This window comes from Quercus lobata, chromosome 12 (genome assembly GCF_001633185.2).
Source record: "Quercus lobata isolate SW786 chromosome 12, ValleyOak3.0 Primary Assembly, whole genome shotgun sequence".
Taxonomy (NCBI): Eukaryota; Viridiplantae; Streptophyta; class Magnoliopsida; order Fagales; family Fagaceae; genus Quercus; species Quercus lobata.
Genome location: NC_044915.1, coordinates 35983930 through 36010388, shown reverse-complemented (window position 1 = coordinate 36010388; position 26459 = coordinate 35983930). Strand labels below are relative to the sequence as shown.

The window sequence follows — 26459 nt, the reverse complement described above, 5'->3', positions numbered from 1 at the left end:
CATAGGCTTGAATCCGAGGACCATGCAATGCCTTGGTTCTGTCCAAAACTTGCAATTTTTCTTTTTTGTACTTGGTTTCCCCATAGGCTTGGGTCCGAGGACCATGCAATGCCTTGGTTCTGTCCAAAACTTGCAATTTTTCTTTTTTGTACTTGGTTTCCCCATAGGCTTGGGTCCGAGGACCATGCAATGCCTTGGTTCTGTCCAAAACTTGTAATTTTTCTTTTTTGTACTTGGTTTCCCCATAGGCTTGGGTCCGAGGACCATGCAAGGCCTTGGTTCTGTCCCTGGGCCCCCATGCAGAACGGGCCTGGGCCGCGAGTTTACTGGGCCCACAAATTAAGAGGTATTTCCGTAGTCTTTGGTCACGCGGTACTTTTTGGCGTCCCAATGTTCGAGGTGCGCCTTCACGAGACTCCTTTAATCTCATGGTTGTAGATGGCGTGGAAAATCGAGCCGGAGACATTTTGTCTGTAGCGTTCCTTGGGACGCTGCGTGAATTAAATGCCACCACCTTATCTTTTTAAATAAATAGGAGAGAAAGTTGCCTTACCTGCGCGCAAATCCTTCAGTTTCCTCCCTTAGTAAATCATGTTTGAGGCTAGGGTTGGGGAAAAGGAACTCTGTCCGCCACGGAGGCGCCGTGTCCTCCTGAGACTCAAAGTAGTGAGGTATGGGCAAAGGAGGCGTAAATTCAAGGGAACATTCCGTTTCGACAGAGGGGAAAGGGTGTTTCCCCCCCTTTTAGTCAAAATCCGAAACAGGTTCTGTTCATGCCAGAATTTTGGTGTGTCAGAAGAAAGATTCTCCGCCATCAGCGCCTCTGCCTTGTTGCAGGCAAATTTTTGGTGAAGGCTCCTCAACTTCCAGCTCCCTGCACCTTTCCTTCAGCGGTGTGAGGCTCAAGTTGGGTTCTTTTGCTGCCTGAGTTATGGGCGTGCAAAAGCATTGAGGAGGAATAAGGTCTCGAAGAAGTAGCCAACCTCTTCTCTGTGCTACCTTCTCGGCTTTATCTTCATTTTCATGTATATTCCTTTACTTACGTAGTTAGCTTTAATGTAAGCTTGTTTCAGCTTTTCATTGTACACTGTACTGTTCCTTTGCCTTAATAAAAGATGTGTTTATTTCTTTATACATACTTTTCTTCTCTGCAACAACTATTTGGTGCATGAATATTAAATGTAAGTTTGCCCTTAATGATATTCCGGGCAGAAAAATGCCTTAACACAGATTCCTACTGGTTTAAACTCACAAATATTATCAAGTATAAGAAGGGTAATCCTCAATAAATTAAACTCTTGGAACTAACCGGGATAACCGCCGAGTTCTGCGCGATGCATGCTAGACCACTGTCCGAGAGCGATAAACTCTAAATAATTCGTTCGAGAGGGTAGCCGAGTAGCGAGGGACCTTGATTGTGCTTTTGGGTAATATATTGCACCGTATCGCATCAACCCCTTTGGTACTGGGGATCCGAAGGTAGACCGGGGAATCCGTGCAATTAAGGGATTAACCCAACTGTTAACGAGGAGTTCTCTTCGGGTGGATTTTGAGGTTTATGTGCCATAGCTTTTTTTTAAATAGTTGGTTTCCCCATAGGCTTGGGTCCGAGGACCATGCAAGGCCTTGGTTCTGTCCAAAACCTAGTTTTCCACATCCAGGTAGTTGGTTTTCCCATAGGCTTGAGTCCGAGGACCATACAATGCCTTGGGTTTGTCCAAAACCTAGTTTTCCACATCCAGGTAGTTGGTTTTCCCATAGGTTGAGTTCAAGAACTATGCAATGCCTTGGTTCTGTCCAAAACCTAGTTTTCCACATCCAGGTAGTTGGTTTTCCCAAGTCCGAGGACTATGCAATGCCTTGGTTCTGTCCAAAACCTAGTTTTCCACATCCAGGTAGTTGGTTTTCCCATAGGCTTGAGTCCGAGGACTATGCAATGCCTTGGTTCTGTCCAAAACCTAGTTTTCCACATCCAGGTAGTTGGTTTTCCCATAGGCTTGAGTCCGAGGACTATGCAATGCCTTGGTTCTGTCCAAAACCTAGTTTTCCACATCCAGGTAGTTGGTTTTCCCATAGGCTTGAGTCCGAACTATGCAATGCCTTGGTTCTGTCCAAAACCTAGTTTTCCACATCCAGGTAGTTGGTTTTCCCATAGGCTTGAGTCCGAGGACTATGCAATGCCTTGGCTTCTGTCCAAAACCTAGTTTTCCTCATCCAGGTAGTTGGTTTCCCCATAGGCTTGAGTCCGGGACTATGCAATGCCTTGGTTCTGTCCAAAACCTAGTTTTCCTCATCCAGTAGTTGGTTTCCCATAGGCTTGAGTCCGAGGACTATGCAATGCCTGGTTCTGTCCAAAACCTAGTTTTCCACATCCAGGTAGTTGGTTTTCCCATAGGCTTGCCTTGGTTCTGTCCAAAACCTAGTTTTCCTCATCCAGGTAGTTGGTTTTCCCATAAGCTTGAGTCCGAAGACTATGCAATGCCTTAGTTCTGTCCAAAACCTAGTTTTCCACATCCAGGTAGTTGGTTTTCCCATAGGCTTGAGTCCGAGGACTATGCAATGCCTTGGTTCTGTCCAAAATCTAGTTTTCCACATCCAGGTAGTTGGTTTTCCCATAGGCTTGAGTCCGAGGACTATGCAATGCCTTGGTTCTGTCCAAAACCTAGTTTTCCACATCCAGGTAGTTGGTTTTCCCATAGGCTTGAGTCTGTGGACTATGCAATGCCTTGGTTCTGTCCAAAACCTAGTTTTCTCTTCGTGTGGGATTTTGGCTTTAGGGGAGTTAGCTCCTCAGCCAAGCCCCTAGAGTTTATCCATACTATTAACGCTACCAAGTGCCTAGTTTGCTCTTTACGGGGGACCTTGGCTTTAAGGGAGTTAGCTCCTCAGCCAAGCCCCTAGTCAAGAAACGTAGCCCCTAGCAGAACTTTATACTAGAACTCTATAACCAACGGTTAGAAATAACAAAGAAACTCTATCGACCCACCTCCTATTCCAACACACAAGCCTTCCCCATAGACGGCGCCAATTGTAAGGACACGATTCGTAACGAACCGTAACGGTGTGGGGTTCGCACGTAAAAATGCCCAAAACAATATCATTTGTAGAGCGTGGGTTTAGAAGGTTAGGCCTTAGTCACCAGACAGTGGGTTTTTTGTGATATTCGTGCGTGTCTAGGTTATCTTCACCCATGGAGTCTTTCTCCTGGAGGTGGGCTGGGAGGTTCTGGTTTTTGGCCATTTTTCCCAGCCTCCTCTTTAGGTTACTTATCTTTCCTTTTATATTTTGCCTGCGTTCATTGTCCTTCGTCCACGTATAGGGTCAACATTTCCAAGATTAATACTTGTCCCATCAGCCCATATTCAAAGTCGTTGGGGGTGGTTGTAAAAGCCAAAAAATGCGGCTCTGTCAGGTTCAGAGCATTGAATGGCAGTAAGGGCAGCTTTCCCTGGATATTTTAGATCTTTCTTCCAAGTTTCAATCCTATACCGTTTTTACTCCTCTTTCTGGGGGGACTTTGGGTCTGCCGAGGACTGAACTGCCCTCGGCGGTATCCATAGGCTATCTTGTCGAGCTTGGGCCATAGCCCTCCCCGGCTTGGGCCTTTGGATTCTTCTCGGGTAGATGGGCCTGGCCCATAAATCATTTGGGCCCCACAAATATATATGATCAAAAATACGTATATACTTCTTTCCATTCAAAGTTTTAAAACACGCATTGAAAATTCGACATTCAAATTATGAAGAAGTGCATTGTTGAAGTGAATTAGAAATTTGGGGCTAAAAAAATAATATACAAGTTAAGTTATTTCTTTTACTAATATATATTTGATATATAAGATTTTTTTAAAAGAATATTTGATATTAATTAGAATCTTATCATTCAAATTATAAACATATTAATAGATCAAGGTATAAAAAAATTCAAGAGTACAAATACAAATATAAAAATATTGATGACAAAAACAAATACTACCAAAAAATGAAATTATAAAATATAGATTTTGAAAATTTTGATATCAATGTAATGTGGAAAGCCTTTAATTAGTGTGTTTACTTTTAAATATGTTCTTTTCATATCAATAACCTATAATCTATAATAACCTCTATATATATATATATATATATATATATATATATATAATAGGTGAAGTTGAGAGAAATTCAAATTCAAATTCCAAATTAGAGTTCCAATTTTGCACCATGTGTCCTAAATTATTTATTCTTAAAGAGTTTTATTTCTTAATTTTATAATAAAATGTGGGACCATATCATAAATATTCATTCAAGTGAGTTATTAAGTACAAAAACCAAAAAGTCTAAAATAAATTAATTGTAAAAATTAAAAAAAGTGCTTCACAATAAGTTTTTTTTTTTTTTTTTTAAATGGAAATTTTATATTTTATACCTAATAATATCCCTACAAAATTTTTTAAAAAGTTAACAAAATATAAAAATGTCTATCAATAATATTTAAATTATATATATAGGAATTATATTATGCATCTTGTGGGGGGCCGAGGATCAAAAGCAGTTAATAAAGAGAATAAGGGCATTTCTGAGGAGGGGAACTTTACAAAGAGGACTTATTTAACTAATAAGGAGTTCAGGATATTGCCGTTGATGAAGATGCCGAGAGCTCCTACTTAACCTCGAAAAGGCTGAGAATCAAGAATGAAGGGAGCACGGTGCAATCCTTGGGGGGACAAAGGTAACTTGGTACTAAACAAGAAAGAGAAGAAAAAGGAAGGATAAGACAACCATCCCCTCCACATTAAATGCATTGCAACCACTTAGCTGGCCGCATTAATGGGAAAATGACCATGAACAGTGTCCTTCACATCTCATATTCTAGTGAAGAAAACCTTTTAGCAAGGTCTTGATGGAACAAGTATTAAGAAATTCTAATCACAACCCTCCAAATGTAAGATCCAGATGCATCCTTGCTAATTTATATAAAGCCAAGAAGCACCTGGATAGGGGGGTTGGATTGGGGGAGAAAAACAAAAGAGAGAGAAAAACCATTCAATCATACCTTCATTCTCGAATTGAACCCAAGGACGAACACTTAGCCATTTTTTACGTTATTTCCAGTTGAATGTTACCACTTTGCATAGAGTATTTTATTTTGATTTTTATCTCTTGTTACAGAATGGGTACTTAAAGGTTGATCTTTCATCCCATCTCTACAAATTAATTGTGTGAGTGAACAGTAACTGGATTAAAACAAACCTTAATTATCTAACCTACTTTTCTTCCACCACACATCTTATTGTATATCTTTAAATGTATCCATGTATATGCATGGGGTTACAAGTTAGTATATATAAGATTAAAAGGGTTTGATTTTTTTATTGACCTCATAATATTGGGTCGGAAAATTATTAGGTACTCTTGGAATACCATAAATGCGTAGTCTCTCCTCTCACATGAATGGCGGGTACCACCATGAATTTAATTAGTAAAACTCACCATTCATATGAAAGGATGGAGTACGCATTTATACAGGGAGTACATAATAATTTCCCTATTGGGTCACATAAGCTTTTAAAGTCTCAAAATTTTACATGTCATTGAATTTAAATTATATTCTATATATAAACCCTCCAATTCCATTAAAATCTTGGTACATTTTATTTTTTTCAAATGTTAACACATATAATTTCATATACAAATACAATCATAATAAATGTCCATTAATAATTATCATAATTATTAATTTCATATTTTGATTAAAAAGTTCATTTTATGTTAATTTTTTTTTTCGTGTGATATAATAGCCATATTTTACTAACTATGAGTTTAGGGCAAGACTTAGGTACTGTATTTAGGTGCTATTCTTTAGATTCCCCTTTTAAGATTCTGTCATGTGGATTTTTTCTCATAGAATGAAAGTGTATTTTTTAATTAAGTAGCCACATGGTTGAATTTTAAGAGGAGAACCTAAATAACTGCACCTTTTGTACCTAAGTTTTGTCCATGAGTCTATGAGTTGTACAACAACAAGATATCAAGAAGTTACCCTAATGTCTTAAGTTCTTAACCAAATGATAAGTCCTTTAAAAAAAAAAAAAAATTAAAAGGGGGGGGGGGGGGGGGGGGACAACTGTTAAGGTTGCACACTTTAAGAACTTAGAACTCAGAAGTAGACAATCAAAGCTTTTTTGACATCAAGCTAGCAAAATGAAAACAACTATAAAAGTATACATCAATCAAATTTGTTACAATTCATCAAAAAAATAAAAATCAATTTTGTTACAACTTGGAGTATGCAAGGATTTGGTCTCGTAGAGAAGATTAGTTTGTCAACAACCAAATGATAAGTCCTAATCATATATCATAAATTTGATGAAGATTATATACGAAGTGATGTTAGGTTGTGACTTGTGAGTTATAAAAATTTGAGATGTTTACAAATATTTCCCTAACTTTGAAATGAGTTCCAATTTGGTCATTGAAGTTTCGATTTGAACAATCAATCCTATAGATTTTTGTTTTGAGAGTCAAATATTATTAGTATTTTTTATTAGAATCTAACTGACTAAATAAAATTATGCCATATGTTAATAACTACATTCAAAATTATTCATAATGTAATAAAACTCATGTGCAAATTAGGTGATTAAAGGTGCTTTTGAATTAGTTTTTTGTTAAATTATTATTTTTTTAGAAGAGATTTTTTTTTTTTTTTTAAATTTTAATTGCTTAAAGTTAATAATGATACAATTATACCTACGAAAAGTTATTTAAAACATTACTACCATATAAGAAAATAAGGAAAAAATTATAAAATAAAAAAATTAATTCAAACTCACCCTAAGGCTGTGTTTGTTTCGGGTGAGAATGAAATTCGGAAAATACTTTACACCTTGATGTGTGTTTGGGAGCACATGTAAAACTCAGTAAAACCGAATATCATTTCCTTTGACCGTAAAATTTTGCCCCTTCAATTGTAAAATCATTTACACATTCCATTTACCTTCAAACCAAGTTTTATGGATTAAAAATCGAGAGAGAGAGAGAGAGAGAGAGAGAGAGAGAGAGAGCTTGAACTTGGGACAATTTTGTTGCTGCCCTCGGCTCATAATCGCCACCTGAAACTTGTCGTCACCACCAAACACAGATCGAAGCCTTGTCATCTTGTTCTTGTTGTTGCTTGAAGCTCGTCGTCAACGCCAAACACAAATTGGAGCCTTGTCATCTTGATCTCGTTGTTGTCGCCCTGTAACTCGTCTCCTCCACCTTTCTCGATCTCGTTGCCACCACCCTCAAGATCGACCCACCCATGACCGATCTCATCGACACCTCCAAAGATCATCGTCACCGTCTCTAGATCAACCCCCCCCCCCCCTTTGACCCGATTTCAACCAAGTTTCTCGATCTACCTCTCTCTTTCCCTCAATCTCTCTCTCTTTCTTCCTCCGTCTCTTTGGTTTGATCGAGTTTGAGAGTTAATGGTTTTATTTTGATTTTTGTTTCTTTAAAAAGTTTATATATTGCAATTTTCTATTATAAAATTTGTTTGAAAGCTAAGAAAATGGCTGAAAAAAAATGAGAAACTAGTAAAAAATTTGCATTTTCAAAATATTACCAAACACTTGAAAATATTTTCTAATATAATTTTCAAAATGTAACCAAATACTAGAAAATATTTTCCTTTCCCAACAATATTTTCACCTGGAAATAATTTACATGTTGCCAAACACAGCCTAAATCAATTAGGTTTATCGGAAAATGTTTGATTTGTTACAAATTTTAAAATTATAGGTTTAATTTTTCAAATTTAAAATATAAAATGACACTTGTATTAAAATTCAAGATTTTTCTCCAAAAAAAAAAAAAAAATCAAGATTGATAGTCAACGATAATGTTGTAATCACATACTCAAAATCAAAATAAAAAATTTCCAATGAACCAGCAGCATACATTTTGTTGATTTTGTGCTCCACCAGAGGACCTGCATAGGACTTCTTATCCAAAAACTCCATCATGTCTAGGGGTCATATCGATTATCTTTCATAAAAAATATTGTTGATTACCTGTTCAACGCAAATCATAAATGTGCCTTCTTACATTAAAGTATGTTACACAGCTCTAAATTTTTTAATTTGATTCGAATTTTGACAAATTCATCATTAGATTACATTATTTTCGTATATTCTTCATATTTGCAAAATTTTAATATGATAAAAAAATCAATAACCACATCATCATTTTTAAAAAAAAAAATTCAAGTTTTTGTAATTTGAAATAATGCATAAAAGATGAGTTTATAAATTGAATGGTAAATGACATTCAATTATCATAAAAATTGGTATGTATGTTAAGAACATATATGAGATGTAATCCAATGGTGAGATTCTCAAACATTGCTATATATATATATATATATAAAATCAATAGGCATATTTATATATGAAAAATATTAGAAAACAGTAATTTCATTTAAATCATAAAATACAACAATAAGATAAATGCAAAACTTGGCTACAAACTTGGTTGTAGTTAATGGTTATAACTCCTAAAAAAAATTAATATAACTACATATTTTGAAAATCACAACAGTTAGACTGCATGCTTTTTATGTTCTTAACACGCATGTTAAATTTTGTACAAATTAAATGTTATTAACTATACCATCCATAAACTTACTTTTTATGCATAATTTTAAACTACAAAAATTTGATTGATAATATAACTATTAATCTTTGATTTTTTAGAAATTTTACAAGTATAGAGGATATAAGGAAAAAAAAAAAACGTTATTCAGTGATGGATTTTTTTTTTTTTAATTCACATCCAATAAACAAAATATTAATGGTTACAACTTAGTTTATAGCCAAATTTTATTCTAAAATAAATTGATATGGAAACATTTTACATAATTACTATATATATAGTTTTTTTTTTAAACACAATTAATATATTAAGTAATAGAGTAATAATTAATCCTAAATATCCTCTAAGTCAAATATGGAAATGGAAGTAGGAACAACACGAACTTTCTTTTTTTTTGAGATAATATAGACAAAAGACATAAGGAATGGGGAAGGAGAGAGTGAGAGAACAACTCGAACTTAATTGGCTAAACTAAATCATGTCCACTATTAGTTACTCCAATGATTTTTACTAACTAATATAAATAACAAAAATGATAAATGCATCCAATTTTTATGCATTCACATTAGGTTAACTAAAATAGCATAAGTTCTTAAATTTGGCTAATGATCCCCCCCAAAAAAAAAAAAGAATCTTATGTATTTATATACAAGATAAGATTTGTCATATCCACGGTTCAAATTTAGGAAACAAGTTTAGCTTATGTAAAATAATTTATTTTTGGCTTAGGCAAGCGGGAAAAAGAATAAGAAAGTAAAATTGGGTACGGAGATATTTGATCATAATCAAATTAAATATATATGAAGAGAGAGAAATAATTAAATAAATTAAAAAATATATATATTTTTTGAAAAGTGATTAATTAAAAATACAAAAAGTAAGCTAAATTGCTATTGTGAATGCTCATCCGCATGCTGAGCAAACAGAAGGCAAAAATTAAAAAATAAAATAAAATAAAACCTATGACGTATGTGGGCCCAAAAAAACCCAAAAGTGATCCCACTGTTGTGAATGGAGACTCAGAAGAGTATCCAAAGTCCCCCATTTACCAAGATAAATAATAGTAAAGGTTAAAAAAATAAAATAAAGAATGAGAGGGTGACGTGGGTTTTGTAACTATATGGAGGAATTCAATCAGTTCACAGATATGCGAATTAACGGCCCAGATTCACTCCGGGGTTCCTGGCCCTTCTTTTATCTTCCCAAACCCCACTTCTCATTCTCTCTCGCTCAAAACTCCTTCATTTCTAAGCTCACACAGATTTCACAGAGAAAAGAAACAAAAGGCCAACACAGAGAGAGAGTGTATTAACCTATTAGCAGAAAAAAAGAAGGAGAGGAATATATTTATAGCAGAGAAGAGAGGAGAAGATGTTGCTGGGAAAGAGGCCACGTCCACCAATGAAAAGAACAACGAGCATGAGTGAGATCACTCTTGATCTAAACACCAACTCCGATGGTGCTCCACCACCGCAGCTGATGATCTCCGATTCTACTACTCATCAGAACAACCCCACCAACACCCAGAGACACCCTACTAATGCTTCTTGTGGTGGTGGTGGTGGTAGTGCCTCACAGTCACAGAGACGTGGAGGTGGTGGTGGTGGTGGCGGCCTTGATGGACTAAACCAGCAGTTATTGCAACCCACCACCATGGTCTCACCTAGAAACCATAGGCGCAATTCTGTTGATTCTGTTGACACCGCTCACTTCTTAAGGGCTTGCTCTCTCTGCAAGCGCCGCTTGTTCCCTGGCCGTGACATCTACATGTACAGGTATAATTATTAAGGATTTTTTTTCCCCTCTGAGTTCTTTGTTTTTATAAAGTTCCTTCCTTTTGTTTTCTTTTGGGTTTGTGTCCTCAAAATTTTTCTGGGGTAATTTCCTATATAGGAGACAGATAGAAAAATCCTGTCTTGAATGATATCACTAAGGTTATAGTTTGATTATCAAACATATGCCAATCTAGTAATTCAAAGGTATTATAATTTTATAATAATACTATACATATGCTTGATGGGGTTCAGGCTAATATTTAAGCTTGAAAGTCTCAAACTTTGCTGATTTGCTATATGTATTAGCATGATATACTGATGGGATCATGCTAATAAAATTGTGTTTTTTTTGCAGGGGTGATAGTGCTTTTTGCAGTCTAGAGTGTCGGCAGCAACAGATGAACCTAGATGAGCGAATGGAAAAGTGCTCATTGGCTTCAAAGAAAGATGTGACTGGTGTTTCGTCCACCACAATCGGACCCCAAGTCTCCACTAAAGGTGAAACTGTTGTGGCCTTGTAGCCCCAATCGTACACTTTCCATGCTTACACACAACATATTACATGTAATATCTAGAACTTACAGTTATAATATATGTGGAGTGCGGTGCTATATAGGGTGGAGATATCCTCTCTTTTTTTTTCTTTTTTTTTTTAATGCTATTGTGGGGGGTCAAGTTTTGAATGGAAGCTGTAATTTTATGTGGATCATCTAGAACGTATACAAGTAACAATAGGCCTGTAATTTCTGTTAGTTTCTTCCCTCTTGTTTTTGCTTTTGGTACTAATGGAAGAAATCTGCATATTTTACAAGTTATGTGAATGGTGCTTAATTTTTCAGTGAGAAAATTGACGGGCCATCGAAGTTTTTGGTGGGATAGTACTGGTTTTGAAGAGGTCCTCTTTTTAATGTAACCCCATGACTTTTGGTTGTATTCATGAGATGCCAATTGGGCATTAAAAAAACAAAACAAAAAAACAAAAAAGAGAAGAGGTAGAGAGAGAATAGAAGAAGGTGGAGGAAATAAATAGGAATTCAAAGAACTTACCTTCTTTTTTATTCCAATTGTTTAATTGTTGAACCTGTTACATCAAAAAATAAAAGACAGATTAAACATGTTCCAATCATAGTAATTCAGTACCTAAATTGGCCAACCCATACAACAAATTCTGTTTGGTTTATGAATTATTTTTCTAATGAAGGATTACATTATTTATCACACCCACATGAATGCAAAATTTCTCATTAAAAAAAAGGTCAACAGAAAGAAACAAAAGCAGTGGACTTTGTTGAAGTGAAATTATAGAATGATAATTATATGTTTATATTGTCCTATTCACAAAGTGTGTGTTTGGAGATCTTGAAGTGAAAGGGTTCAAACTGCGGGATTAGCAACATATTAAAATTATATCTCAAAAAAAAAAATTGTAAACTAAATACAATAGAAGAAAAAAAAAAAGTTTATAATGTTGTACATATTTACATATTTTTTGTAGACATGTTTCACACTTATTAAATTTTGATATTGCTGACATAATATCATTTGATACCAAATATATTCTCTCAGAAAGAAGCACGAAAAATGATACTCTTTCCTCTCACATTTATAATGGAGTCTATTCATTAAATTTATAGTAAAATTCATCATAAATATGAGACAAAAAAGTACTATTATTTTTCCGTACTAAAAAAATTATTAAGAATTTTCCTCATCAATATAAATAAAGTAAGAGTTTTTCGTTATAGAATTGGGAAGGGAAAAAAAAAGGATTAATTGATAGGGTAAAAAGAAAAGTGATGGGGTTAAAAAGGTTGTAGTATATAGTGGCTATGTCTGTGAGGAAGAAATGGTGGAGGGTGTGGGGGAAGGAATCTGTGGACTCAGCTCAGCCTTGCATGGAATGGGTCCCATTTCGCACAATACAAGAAAAAGAAAATATTGGGGAAAGATATTCATTTTGGAGTGGAAGGAGGGAGGGAGGGAGGGAGGGAGAGTCATTTTTCAGTGATTCATTTGTTCTTTTCATTTTAGGCTTGCAATTGGCTGCTGGAGATGTTGAGTTGGGAGTTGGGAATTGCCGCTTGCGAGAGTGATGGGGACCACTTAATTAATTAAAAAAATTTGAATATATTGAATATCAACGTCCCCACTCGTTTTCTCAAGATGGGATCCACATGATTATGATGTCTTTTCTGATATGACTCCGCGCCATGTGAGAGATCAATCTGTGTTTTTTTTGGTGTGTATTTTGGGACTATATGGAATGGAAATGAGTGGGTGACAATGATGTTGAAGCTAAATGTAAATAGCCCATGGGGACCGGCGGACAGGTGGTTTGTTGAGGAGCAAGAGGACCGGTGTGCCTTCATTCAATACTCAATTGAGTATAGAGACAGCTTTACACCTCCATATGTATTATACATGATTATTTATTACTACCAACCTTTCCATTTTTGGTTTTCCACCGTTCGAGATTTGATTTAATTAATGGAGGTTAGTTCATTTGATAAGGTTTGAATGTTTCGTTTAATAGGTTTAGGTTTGATTCTCGTTGTTAACAATTTTTTTTCGTGGACGATCTATAAATCCAATATAAGTTATTTCTAAAACTTACGGTTTGCTCTAACCTTAATATGAGGTAGACTCATCTCACTTAAACTTTTTTCTTAAAAAAAAAGAAAGAAAAAAAAGAGACAATTCGAGATCTATATTTCTATATATATATATATATATATATATATATTTTTTTTTTTTTTTCATATTCCTCTCCCCTTAATTTTTATCAATAAAAACAATAAATATTCGCATTATCATGTCCCATTAGAATATTTCATTAAAAAAACAAATGTTCCATTAAAATGACTTCTTTTTAATACCTGATTTTATATGATGATAAGAAAAAATGCTTTAAAAATTAGATCGTTAAATTAATTAGACAAATAGAAAGTTTTAAAGTTTTAAAGTGGGATTAGAGGAATTGGACAATAACAAATAACAATTTCAATTTTATGAGGTCAAACGTTTTCCACATTTAGAATTCATTATTTTCGATTGATCGTAGCCTTTTTATTATTATTCCAAATACTAGAAATTATTAAAAACATTTCCACCGCAACAAAAGAAACATAAGAAATTGTTATCTTTCATCCCAAAAAAAGTATTTGTCACCATAAATAATAACTACTACTAAGATCTCAAAACTTTGTTATTCCTTTTTCAGTATTCATCATTTCAATGATTTCATATTGTTATTGATGAACAACAAAATTAATAGCATAACTAATAATGTCCCTCACATGACCTGGTTTCCAGTGTAATCAATGGATAAAAACGTAAAATTCATATAATGATCAGCATCATTTCAAGTTAAACCAAATTTTGAAAGGATTGAAATCGAAATTCCACCATTTTGTGTTTTATTAAAAAAGAGTGCACGTGAAGAATTACAGCGTAGGTCAAACTTAATTTAGTGATTTACTTCTCATGAGGAATCTCTCATTAATAATGAATTGAATCAAATGGATTACATATAATGATGAAATCTATACCACAAAGATTTGGTGAGACGAAACTCTCAATGATCATTTGTAAGCTGTAAGTGCAAACTAAATGTGCCAACTCTTCAAGTTTATTTCCCAATTATATAATTGGGGATAAAGAGATAAAAATTTCACATATAGAAAAGCTAAGAATGAATAATTTCACGTCACAATATAATATTTCAAACCAAATTTTTATATATATATATATATATATATTTTTTTTTTGATATAGAATTTTACTTTAATCTAATCTAGGTTTGTATGTGTAAAACTTTCTATTGGAGACTTGAATTCTGGCATTGCCCTTCCACACGGCCACACCTTACAAACACTTATACTTTATTGAGTGACCATTATGTCAATGATACACAATGGTATTTCAAATAACCTTGATGTACAGCAATAATGATAAAATTCCAATATCCATTTTCTTCATTATCATGTGGTGCTATTTATTCTTTCTTATAATCTTATCCTTTTGTGTGTTTGTGACTGTTATTAATATATATATATATATATATATTTATATATATATATTTATATAATTAAGATATATTTTCCTATATTAGAGAGAGAAAATGAGAGACAGACGTCACTAGTGATGAACTGATGATTAAAGACAGAAATGCAAACCATAATAATTTTTATGGATTTTGGTGAAAATGGTTACAACTATAGAGGTATCATTGCAAAAAAAAAGGGTGTATAAATATAATTCAATAGATATATGATTTTGTACCTAAGACATACCAGGTTACAACCCCCCACCCAACCACACACTCATATAATATATTAAAAAATATATATAAATTAAAAGGAAAGTCTCATTGGAGATGATCCTAAAATGTTGGTTGAAAATTTTGAATTTAGACCTAGCTCATAGATTTCCTGAGATTTTGGAAACCATTAGACTAAGCCTTTGAGATTAAGTATATTAACTGTTGTTATAGTTGTTGTTGTTATTATTATTTTTTATTTACCTTTCAATTTGAGTATTAATATATGTGCCCATGCGTGCTTAGTTGTTTACGTCAATAAATAAATAAATATAAAAAATTATATTTTCCAAGTGACACTTCACGTATGTAGCATTTTTATACAAATATGTCACTATTCTAAAAGAATAATGCTATGGAGTATGGACCAGTGGTAGCTCCAAGAATATCTTTTAGGGGGGTCATTCAAATTCATGTTGAAGAGGTTGATAAGGACCTCTTTGTAAATAATTTTTTTCATCTTGATCATTATGATAATATTGATGAGATATTTCGTAACGTATGATCTAAAAGAAGTTTTATTTTATTTTATTTTTATTTATTATTATTTAACTCAACATGAGTTCTTTTAGATAATAAATCTTAGATAGGAGATAAATCTTGCGGTATATGTGACTTCCTTATCTAGCAAGAGAATTAAAGATAAATTATAAGGTCATTAGGCATATGTTTTCTTAGTATAATGAAGATATTAATTATTATTGCTAAGATTAAATCTTGTAAATTATCTATTCTCTATTACTATAATAAAGTTATTAATTATTGTTGTTAAGTAAATTTTAATTATTATTATTTAGAATACTCTAATTCATTATTTATTAGTTTTTTTTTTTTTTACTATTTTCAATTCTTTCATTTAATAATTCAACTCAATTGTGACAACTTACATGTCTTTGTAATTCATTAAGAAGAATTTTGTTGTGTTTTTTTACATTACTCTATTAAGAATTTAACGCAACATGATACAATCATTAAAAAAAATGTATTCATTCTCCACTGTCTCGTGCTCTACTTCCATTGCCTCACACTTAATTTTATTTTAGTGTTTACACTTTACAGCTCATTTAATTGTCTTTTTCTGAGATTTAAGATCAACAAATTACTAATTTTTGTTGTTGGACTTGCTATTTTTTTTTCCTCAGATTTTAGATCAAATTGGTTTGATGTTGGGTTTTTTCTTTTTGTTTAAGAAGGCCAAGATAAATTTTAGTATTGAATTGATTTGTTCTTTGGACTTATTTTAGGGGGTTCAAAATTTTATTTTAAGGTATTCAAAACAAACATATTTTAAAATGTTATATGTAAAAAAAAAAAAAAAAAATCACAAGTCAGGGGGTTCATTTGAACCCCTTGAACACCATGTGGCGCCGCCATTGGTACAAACATAATTTTTTTACAATAATTTTACAACAAATTATAATTAACAAGTCGTTGGTGATAGTAAAAAAAGTATATAAGTAGTTTTCCTAAATAAAAATTAGTAACAACTTGTCATATGGTATTTTGTTGTAAAACAATATAAATTAAATTCTATTATTTTATATAAAAAAAGCAAGATTCTTGTTATTTTATTTTATTTCATTTTATTTATAGGAAAATGCTAACGAGTGTCCTTAGTGTACTGGTTAAAAATCCAATTAAAGAAAGTTTTTATGGGAAAAGAAAAAAAAATAATTAATATTTTGATAGTTTTTTTCATTTTCCATAAAAGTAATGTCAAAACTTTTTTTAATTGAATTTTTAATTAATGCTCTAAGGCCGCTTGTTAGCATGACCCTTATTTATATATGTAATGTAAGCCACGAGATAATCTCTAAATTCCGGACAGGCTAGGAAAGTGGAGTGGCTTGGGTGCCAACAAATTGCACATCCTGCCGAGGATCAGGAAACCAAAGGCACAAATAATAATGGGTTAACACCTGTACTCATAAATTCATAAGCTACTTCCCAGAAGAGCCCGAAAGTTACTTTATTCAATTTCTTTATTACATTTTAAAAATAATACAATAAATAAAAAAGTGCAGCAATCTCGTATCTTGAAAATTGTTTAATGTAAAGGAAAATCGCTTAAGTGGGCTTGTGTCTGTTGCATCAAGTGCTAATAAACAAACGTTAATATGCACTCAAATTATTGTGTTCGATCAATCGTAGCTTTCAATTTAGAAAAATATCAGGTGAGCTGACTCAAGACTCAAGATGAGATTCTCAATTTTTTTTGTAACATGGGCCATGGGGTCAGCGCCAACCAATCCGTGAACTTGATTTCCCACCAGATTTTTTTTTATTTTTTTTTTTTTTTTTTTATGATATACTGTCATAGTGTGTGTCATCAACTCAACCCTATGTTATATATATATATTTGAGTTTGCTGTTTGGGAAGGGTTCAATTTCTGCCCCCTTTAAATTTAAATACTGAGGCTACTATTAAATTATTAATTAAGTACACATTTATTATCAATGTACGTCAACAAGGACATCAACAATGAGGTAAAACAATAAAGACATCAGCAATGACAATGGTAGTAGTTTTAAATAGTGTTTTATTACTTCTTCCTTCATTTTCATATTAATAGTCCACAATTTAAGGATTTAGTTGTCTTAAAGCTATTTATAAGAATAATTTACATTTATCTTAATGAATATTATACTTGAAACAAACACAAAATACAAAATACAAAATACAATAATTAACTCCATGGATTGGGTTAGTGATTTTTAAGATTTCTTGATATTCATATGTTTTTGAGTTTAAAACCTTTATCTAACTGCTGACATCTTAGATCTATCCTTATGGATCTTTTATTATAATTATTTGGTTTGAGTGGGATGGAAGGATTATATAGTATATACACTCCGAAAAAATAAATAGTTAGGTTCTCCAAACGAGCAGAGATTATTATTGGTTGGAGGCTTGGAACTTAATGTGATGGTTAATGTCATTAATATGTCTAAACAATTTGTCATGGGTTCAAGTCCGAAAATCAAACCTTTCAAAAATTCGAATAAAATTAACTACTACCCGTCTCTTCTAGTCCCTATTAACATAATTCTTCTATTATGTAGTACGAACTTTAACAAGGAACACCATTTTATACAAAATGATCTTTGATATAAACTCTCTTATCCCTTGGCTGAGGTCTATTGGGAAATTAGTAACATTATTTTGGACATCAAGTACTGATTGAATCTTTTTGCTCTTTGGTCTTTTTGTCCATGTGCCTAGGGCAGCAAATTATTTTGCTTGTAATTTAGCCTCATTAGGCTGTCTCTTATAAAGCATGGGGCTAGAATGCCTCCTTTGGTGTTTTTTTTTTTTTGATAACTTCCTTTGGTGTTTTTGAGGGACATAGAAATGGAGTCCTTTTCTGTTGTTTCCCTTTTGCTTTTATTATTTTTTATTAAACCTTAGGCCCCAGTTAGATTAAATTATGTTATAGTCTTATAAAACGAATTGTAGGCAACCACTGCCTCACAGTATATAAGTCCAACACACTTTTAGGCATCACATGCTATGAGGGAGAGGCTGGAATGTATACCACCTGGACATCCACGCTTCCATGGGGTTTTGTTGTGTTGGTGATCGATTGTATTTTATATATATATATATATATATATATATATAGTGGCAGAGCCAGAATTTTAGTCTAGTGGGGGCAAAATTAATTGATGATATTAAAAGTGAAATTAATCTTTAAAATATTAATTAACAATAATAACAAAATAAATAAACAATGGTAAGCAAATATGAATATATTTCATATTATTAAAATAAATAAACAAAAATAACCAATTCATAGCTACTAAAAAATTTACAAACTGATGGAGTAAAAATGTAATTAGTGTTACTTAAAAAATATAATGAATAAGTGTTTGAAATTATTTTTTGTGATTGGTGACATACCAATTTGTAAGACGTAAATAGTAAAATTTGTAGCATTTCTAGTATCATTTAAGGATAGAATGCTATGAAAAAGTATCATAAATAGTGAATATGTTGTAAATAATGATATAAAATAAAAAATAGTGACTTAGGTGCAATACGTGGGACAAGACAAAAGCATGGTTTGGAACTCAATTTCACTAAAATCAAGTTCTATGCAATTAAGTGAAACGTGAAACTCAAAAATTTAGGAAAATTGAGTCCAACATTGATCACATATCATTGAATTGCATACAATTTGACTTTGACAAAATCGAGTTCTACTTTGAACTCAATTTTAAGAAAGACAAATTCTAAAAACGGTCACATGACAAAATAAGTTGCGATAAAGACTTTTTAACAAAATAATTTTGAAAAACCGAATATTTAGAAGAAGAAAAAAAAAAAACACCCAATTAATAACTTGATTGCTATTGTTTTCAGCTTTTATTATAGCCCATCGGGAAATATGTTGGAATTAGGTGTAACCTTTACTTTCTCCTTTATTCCTCATAGGTTTTTTTTTTTGAATTTAAATTTAGAGAAGAGGATTTTTGTTCCTTTTTTAATTTGTTATGAATGAGCAAAAGTATATTCAATCGTGTGATGTGCTCTTCAGATTAGAAGAGCAAAACTTTTTATTAAAAAAAATAAAAAAGATTGGAAAAGTAAAAAAATAAAAAAGAGCGAGACAAACCATGTCCAAGGAAAATTTTATTAAATACAACAAATTTTACAACAGACAAGTAATACTGCAAGAACAATAAACCCAACAACTAATATTATAGTACAAGTCTAGCAATATCAATGCACCTAAACAAGAACAAAATACCCATCAAAAACAAAATACAGCACACTTCTGAAACACAAAATACAGATCAACATCCACATTCTAACACCACCGAACAATTACATGAAATGTTTCAAAACAGCTTCCAAGTTCCAATATCAATTTGTGTAGAACAGTCACACGAGGAGCACAGGCTTCACCACTGTTTTTTGGGTAGTTGAGCTTTCTCAGTCTCCCTGCCAAGGTTTCCTTAAAATTGTTTAATAGAGCATATGCTTAAGTAACCAATTTGGAGGCCTGTGCTTCTTGATCTATTGCTTGGTTGTCTCCCACTGAATCTATAAATGGCTCCAACAGGTTAGTTTAGTCAACCTCTGCTTCGGGCTCCACATGTGATTGCTTAATGATGTAAATGTTTTCTTTACGTTGTTAGATTATAAACAACCATAATATAAAATTAGAATATTGAATTATCATGATTTTACAACTACATAAATTAATTATAAAGCTTACCTTGATCCATTGTTGAAATTTTCTTAAGATCAGGTCTCACTATAAACTATAAAAGGCATTTAATTCTTATAGAATTGGTTTCTTTCTCTTGACCCTCTTTTTTTTTGAACTATTCAATGTATGTAATGGGGTAGCTGAATGTCTCTTTTACAGGTAAAGAGAGGACCAAATTTCTTGTACCTAAGTCCTCCACTTGCCCATTAAAGTTGGAGTTACTTAGAAAATTTACCTCTCTATTAACCAATATTTTAAGTGCATGTATCATCTTATTAAACCATAATATATATGAAGTTATTAAATGGATACATTATCAAATGGAACAATTTATTCTTACAAATGATAGTATCTCCCTCGTTTTCTCTTCATCACCTATCATTGATTTCAAATTGGTGTTAATGGTAGCATTGCTTTCCAAAGCCAAAGCTTGAGCTAAACGCTTTCCAGGATCCACTAAAGGAGGAAGTACATCTATTCTTGGACAACACCATAAAAGCAATAACAAATTATGAGTGGAATTTCCTAATGAACTAGCGGATTCAAAGCAACATGAACTTTCATGAAGTTTTTTTTTTTTTTGGTAAAATTCATGAAGTTTCTTGTTCTAATAAAACCAAGTTCTCCTACATCACCAGCAAATGGGTACAAGAGAATCATTATTCACAATGACAAATATTATTAGGTTGGCCTGAAAATGTCACAGACTCACAATACTAAAATATGGATATGGGAAAAAATACTAGTGAAATAGACCTATTCTTGTTGAGAATCTTAAAATTACTAGTGAAATAATAGACCTGGTCTTACTAGATACCAACATCATTCAAATCCTAGCTGTTAGTTACCGAATTTAAACCTATCCAAAAATGTGAACGTTCAACGCTGTGCAAAACCAATGGATTGATAAATCAAGATACTCCAATATCTTAGGCTGCTGACAGTTACAAGAATATTCAAAAAAAAAAAAAAAAAAATGAAACCACAAGAATATTCAATTAAGATGAAGAGTTTAAATTTAAATTAGATAAGGTAAATAGAAAAAATTTAAAAATAATCAAATTACTCGTAACTATATATTGTTGATATGTTGATTTAAAATCAAACTTGATGAAATTTATTATTTAAAGCCAAAAACAAAAGAGGATGAAGTGACTAAACCTTATTCTTGTAAAAAAAAGTGACTAGACTTGTGACTCTTCCTCCCTTCAAAAAAAAAAAATATGAAGAGAATTTTTATCTTTGCTTCCATTTTCTATACATTACTTCTTCTCTCAAACGGTGACAATGATTATTCACCATCAACCACACCAGCTTCGGATTGCTCTGCCATAGTATATGATGTGCTTGAGTGCATTCCATATTTGAGTGCTGGGAGTGAGCAAACAAAGGTAGATGCTTTATGTTGTTCCTCATTTGAAGCAGTTCTGGAAATAAGCCGGGAATGCATTTGTGTAGCCCTAAGGGGTAGTCGTGAACTTGGTCTTACCTTGAATATTGCAAGAGCGATTGCTTTGCCTTCTGCTTGTGGCTCATCTGTTCTTTCCTTTACTGATTGTGACAGTAAGTGAGATCTCTCATGTTTTGCATTTTAACATTTGTTAGTTTTTTTTTTCTTATTTGAGGTTTAATGGATTGTTTGGGTTTTATTTTTGCATGCAGTTCTCGGGTCTCCCATGACACCCCCTGGTATGTTCTATTTGTATTCCATGTAATTTCACTACTGTTATTTCAAAATTAGCTTCTAATTTGAGCAACATTAATGAGCTTTGTGGGAGTATTTTTGGATTGACAGGCTAATAGATAACTGATGGTACACTACTCCTTGTTTCACAGCTTATAAAGCAGAAAGTGGGAGGAGTTTCTTTCGATGTGGGACATTGAGGAGAAAATGGTTACAAGCAAGCTATTGGCCTGTCAATCCAAAAATGCTCCCACAAGCTTAACCATGATTTTTTTTTTTTTTTTTTTGTTATTTGAAAAAGAACAAAAATAAATAGAATGCACTCTTAAGGTGTCAAGGCCAAGTCTCAATTCAGTGTCTAATTTACTGTTTTGATAGTTTTACTTAATAATAAAATGTACAATTTTATTAATGCACATTGAGCCTATCAAGATCTTAAGTATAAACTAAACAATTCTTCGCAGTTTTTTAGGGGCAAATATATATATATATATATATATATATTTCATCAATGTTGTTATTCTCATTTTTGTTGACGATGTTATGCAGTTAACCCTCCAAATTCGTCACCAACGGCTCCAAGCCCATCACCTCCAGAGTATACTCCTCCAAGCTCACCAACTACTCCAAGCCCATCATCATCAAAATCTACTCCTCCAATCCCAGGCCCACCGGAGTTTACTCCTCCAAGCTCATCACCATCAAACCCTACTCTTCCAAGCCCCAACCCACAAAAGAAAACTCCTCCAAGCCCATCACCACTAGATTATGCTCGTCCAAGTCCAAGCTCACCAAAGACTACATTTCCAATCCCATCACCACCAAAGAATGCTCCACCTCCAATGTTGCCAAAACCACCAACTCTAGTGCCACCAAATTCAAATACTCCAGTTCCAGCATGCTCAAACAACAACACTAAAGGAGGAATGTTTGCTCGAGCTCCTCCAGTCTCATCCCCAGTAGTACATGCTGGAACCTATTCTACATCAGTTTCATTTGTTATTCTTGTTAGTATGCTTATTGCTACATTTTCCTGTATCATGGTGTAGGATATGATCATCATTTTTATTATGTTCCACGCTTTTTTATTTTTTTTTGAGAATGTGTTCCATGCTTTTTTAGGCTGTGTAATTGGAACTAGTTTCTTCAATTTGTTATAATTGTTGGCACTTTTGGAATGAATTAATTTAGTACTTTCATAAATCGGTTGAATCCGTTGAAGTTGAAGTGAGTTAAAAATCTCCCTCTGAGAAAACAAAAGATACAGACAGTGCAATAATATGAAGGAAAATACATGGTCTGTAGCCACTGTGTTTCCAAGCACATAGGGTCCATTTGGTATGTGTGTTTAAACAACAGTTTTCAGTTTTTTTGGAAATATGTGTAATATTGTTTAAAAATTAAAAACATGCGTTTGAACTCGCATACCAAACGGAGCCATATTTGTTGTGCATTTTTTATACATTTTTTTTTTCTTCAGGGAACGGTGACTAAAAGGAATTTACATATATGTACTATTTTTTAGATAAATTAAAATGTTGGTCATTTAACAATATTTTTTCACTCTAATTTTATCCTTGCTTTATTGATTGTATCAAGAATTTCAATATTAATATTGTCCCCATTTTTGTGTGTGTAGAATTTTAGGTATTTTTATGAAATTGTTTTTACAATTGAGTGAGTTTTATATGCAATATATTTTTTCTTCATTAATAAGAGATCAAAGAGATTAAAAGTGACACAGTTTATACATTTGTGATCATTAATTTTTATAGTAAGTGAAAGCAAGAGTAAATATTAAAGTCAAGATTGAGCTCTAACCATGCTTTTAAAAACCATACTGGGGTAAAATTGGATTTGCCTCTGGTTCCCAGTTTAATCTAATTTTTGATTAGTTTTGGCCGATTTTCACTGGTTATTGAGGTTTTTTTTGGACTAGACTGGTGGTTGGTTCCCGGTTCAACTGGTCGGACTGACCGGTCTAATCTGATTTTTAAAACCATGGCTTTGACACATAATTCAATAACCAAAATAGCTCCTTCAAAAAAAAAAAAAAAACTTATATATATATTTAGTCTTTTTTCCATTTTTTTTTTTTTTGGTAAACAACGAGAGGAAAATAACATTACACAATCAGTCTATTACAAAATAGCTCAGCTTTGTCAAAAACTAGCGCATTATCCACCACAGGCGATGGTTCATACAAAATTTGGAAGTCAGAAACTAACTCAGCTCCCATTTTAGCCATAATATCTGCACATCTGTTAGCTTCCCGAAATATATGGGTCACAGTGCAGTTAGGCATCAAGTTGATTAGGGTCCTGAACAATGGCATGAATCTCCTGTTCAGTGGCAAAGAGAATGTCCATTTCAACGAGGTCAGAACGCCATAAAAGCCATATACCCCCAGCAAAACCAATAGTTTTAGTCGAGTAAGCCCCATCAAAAGGCAGGCCCCTGATAATGTAGTCCGCTCTTGGCCCATCAATTCGGGTTTCCGTAATGACAAAGATAGCTGGTTGATGCCATTCAATAAGATCCAGAGCTGTCTTCTTAAAGTTGGGCTTCATAGCCCTTCTGCAGTTCCAAATTAAAATATTCATAATGGGATTTGGATTGGATCGGGCATCAAAATAAGTTGGGGAAAGGTCCTCACCCATCTTCCTCAACTTCCATGTTTGTTTCAACTCTCTATTCACCCGAATAATTTCCGGGAAGAGATTCACCGCATGCTTCAGTATACCCAACGGACCCAGGCTGCTTCAAATATTAAGAGTGAGTGCTATTGAAGGGACTGAGAACTGCAGAAGCTTCACCTTGAATAGATTTCCCATGATGGCCATTTTGATGGGTTTCTCCAAAAGAATTTTCCTCTACATTATCACTGGTTCCAGGAATATTTTCTCCAGGGCACTCAGAGATTTTTCGCAAAGGGGTTGCTCGAATAAATGCCCTTGCGGCTGGGACATCAATGGAGGAAACTTTGGCTGATCCGTCAGGAAGTGCCAATATGGGTTCGGAGTGGTGAACCATGCCTCGTCTATCATCGGAAGGTAACCCAGCCGTGCACTGACCACCGTTAAAGGGAAGATATTCTTCCACGCCTCCATTTCCTCTACGTTGTACCACCCCATGATCTCCGTTGGGTCCTTTTGAATTCCTGCAATAGTTGATTTCCCCACTGGGATTATTTTCCCTTTCAGAAGTCTCGCCCAGCGAAAGTATTGAGATGTCATTCTCAAAGGACCCAGCACCAAAGTTAAAGATAGTGTTAGTGTTGAATGGGGTCTTAGGAAGCCAATTGTTTTGTTCCCAACCCAAACTACGGTTACTCACATGGTCTGCTACTGTTTTCCTATGGTTTGGTTTAGATAAAGTATTGGCTGCTTTATAGGAAAACCCTTTTTTGCCCTTGAGAAGACCTTGACTAGATATTGGCTTTTCTTGGCCGTTTCCTCCGTTGTGTCTATCTTTCCCAACACTAAACGTAGAAGCCTTACACTTCATATCTTTTCTGTTGTCAGGGACCACGTCTCGAGGGATTGCCTGGGGATCCCTTGATTACGGGGGCACATCTTGCCCCCTAGTCTCATCAACTCTGGTTTCATTTGAGTGGGCGTTATTCTTCCCGTTGGGTTTTTTCCTACGCGACACAACCATCCACTCACCATACGCCTTGCCCATGTGTTTCGACATCATAACAGCACTAGGAGTAGAAAGTTCCTTCAAAGGATCACCGGACTGATCACTCTCCAGCGGAACAGAGGAGCTTTGGTTCCTCGGTGATGACTACGGAGAGGAGTTCTTGGTAGTCCCAACAGTGCTTCGAATCAATGCAGGACAGTTTTCCTTACGATGACCTAAACGGCCACAAGCAAAGCAAAGCATGTTGATCCCTTCATATTGGACAAGCTGAACCATTTTACCAATTTTAACAGTATTGATGAGAGGTTGTTCAATATTAACCTGAACACAGAGTCTAGCAAAACGGCCTTTAACACCATTTGCTATATAAGAGTCAATATGTAGAACAGGTCCAATGGCCCGACCAATTTTCTTGAGAATGGTGGGTTCGTAGAACTCAATAGGTAATCCAGGCAACCTAATCCAAACAGCCACAGAGGAAAGAGAAGCTTCTTCCGCCTTAAACTCCGGCTCCCATTTTCTAATGGCAAGAAACTGTTGGCCAACAAACCAAGGGCCCCCTTTCAAAACCACTTCTAGGTCCGTTTGTAGCTCAAACTTGATAAGAAAAAAATCATTACCTAAATCAATGACATCCATTCTACCAGAAGGCATCCACATAGTCCGCAGTTTGGTTGACAGGAAAAGAAAACCCACTTTCCACCCAAACGTTTTGACAATGATAGCATTTCCCCAAGGCTCACAGATTCTGACCTTTTCTTCTTTTGACAGAGATATCGCGACCATATCTTCACATAGGCTAGACTCCTCACAGTCCGAGTCTGCTTCATCCTCCATGAAAGCATCAAAGCCAAATGCTTGTTCGTACGCCCTGGAATATCCCCCACCAGCTTATCCTTATAACTCCTAAATGCATTCGCATTTGATTCAGAGTTTCCCGATTGGTACTCCCCTTCACAATGGTTGTCTTTGAATTTCTTGGTACTTCTCTCTAGCGCGTCGCTTTCTTCAGAGCTCCTTTCTCTCTCCTTTTTCTCTCGTAGTGTTTCCACGTCTTTTTTCCCTTTTATGCTAGTAAATTAATTTCGCCTTCTTTTCTCTTATAAAAATGGCCTTTTTTTTTAGAATCTTATAAATATGACCTCTTTAGTGCTTTTTTGAATTTTTTTATTTTTATTTTTCTCTCTCTTGACATATAATGTC

The 26459-nt window shown here is 33.9% G+C and overlaps 3 protein-coding genes across 3 annotated transcripts; 2 read left to right on the top strand and 1 right to left on the bottom strand.

Annotated features, from left to right (window-relative positions):
* Positions 1-9787: 9787 nt before the first annotated feature.
* Positions 9788-11214, top strand: LOC115969981 (FCS-Like Zinc finger 5). The gene is made up of 2 exons (XM_031089623.1): positions 9788-10393; positions 10749-11214. The coding sequence occupies exons 1-2, from the start codon at positions 9990-9992 to the stop codon at positions 10912-10914; spliced, it is 570 nt and encodes a 189-aa protein (XP_030945483.1). The 5' UTR covers positions 9788-9989; the 3' UTR covers positions 10915-11214.
* A 9863-nt stretch (positions 11215-21077) lies between these two features.
* Positions 21078-22780, top strand: LOC115972637 (leucine-rich repeat extensin-like protein 5). The gene is made up of 3 exons (XM_031092972.1): positions 21078-21490; positions 21590-21616; positions 22161-22780. Exons 1-3 carry the CDS (start codon positions 21151-21153, stop codon positions 22658-22660), a joined length of 867 nt encoding a protein of 288 aa, XP_030948832.1. The 5' UTR covers positions 21078-21150; the 3' UTR covers positions 22661-22780.
* Positions 22781-25400: 2620 nt separating this feature from the next.
* LOC115970589 (uncharacterized protein At4g02000-like) lies at positions 25401-26093 on the bottom strand. Its single transcript, XM_031090196.1, has one exon. It carries the CDS (start codon positions 26091-26093, stop codon positions 25401-25403), a length of 693 nt encoding a protein of 230 aa, XP_030946056.1.
* Between the last annotated feature and the right edge of the window lie 366 nt (positions 26094-26459).

Coding starts and splice junctions, on each gene's coding strand:
- LOC115970589 (XM_031090196.1), bottom strand. CDS start 26,093: ATGGAGGATGAAGCAGACTCGGACTGTGAGGAGTCTAGCCTATGTGAA.
- LOC115972637 (XM_031092972.1), top strand. CDS start 21,151: ATGAAGAGAATTTTTATCTTTGCTTCCATTTTCTATACATTACTTCTT. Junction 21,491..21,589: donor TTCCTTTACTGATTGTGACA/GTAAGTGAGATC, acceptor TTTTGCATGCAG/TTCTCGGGTCTCCCATGACA. Junction 21,617..22,160: donor GTCTCCCATGACACCCCCTG/GTATGTTCTATT, acceptor GATGTTATGCAG/TTAACCCTCCAAATTCGTCA.
- LOC115969981 (XM_031089623.1), top strand. CDS start 9,990: ATGTTGCTGGGAAAGAGGCCACGTCCACCAATGAAAAGAACAACGAGC. Junction 10,394..10,748: donor CGTGACATCTACATGTACAG/GTATAATTATTA, acceptor TTTTTTTTGCAG/GGGTGATAGTGCTTTTTGCA.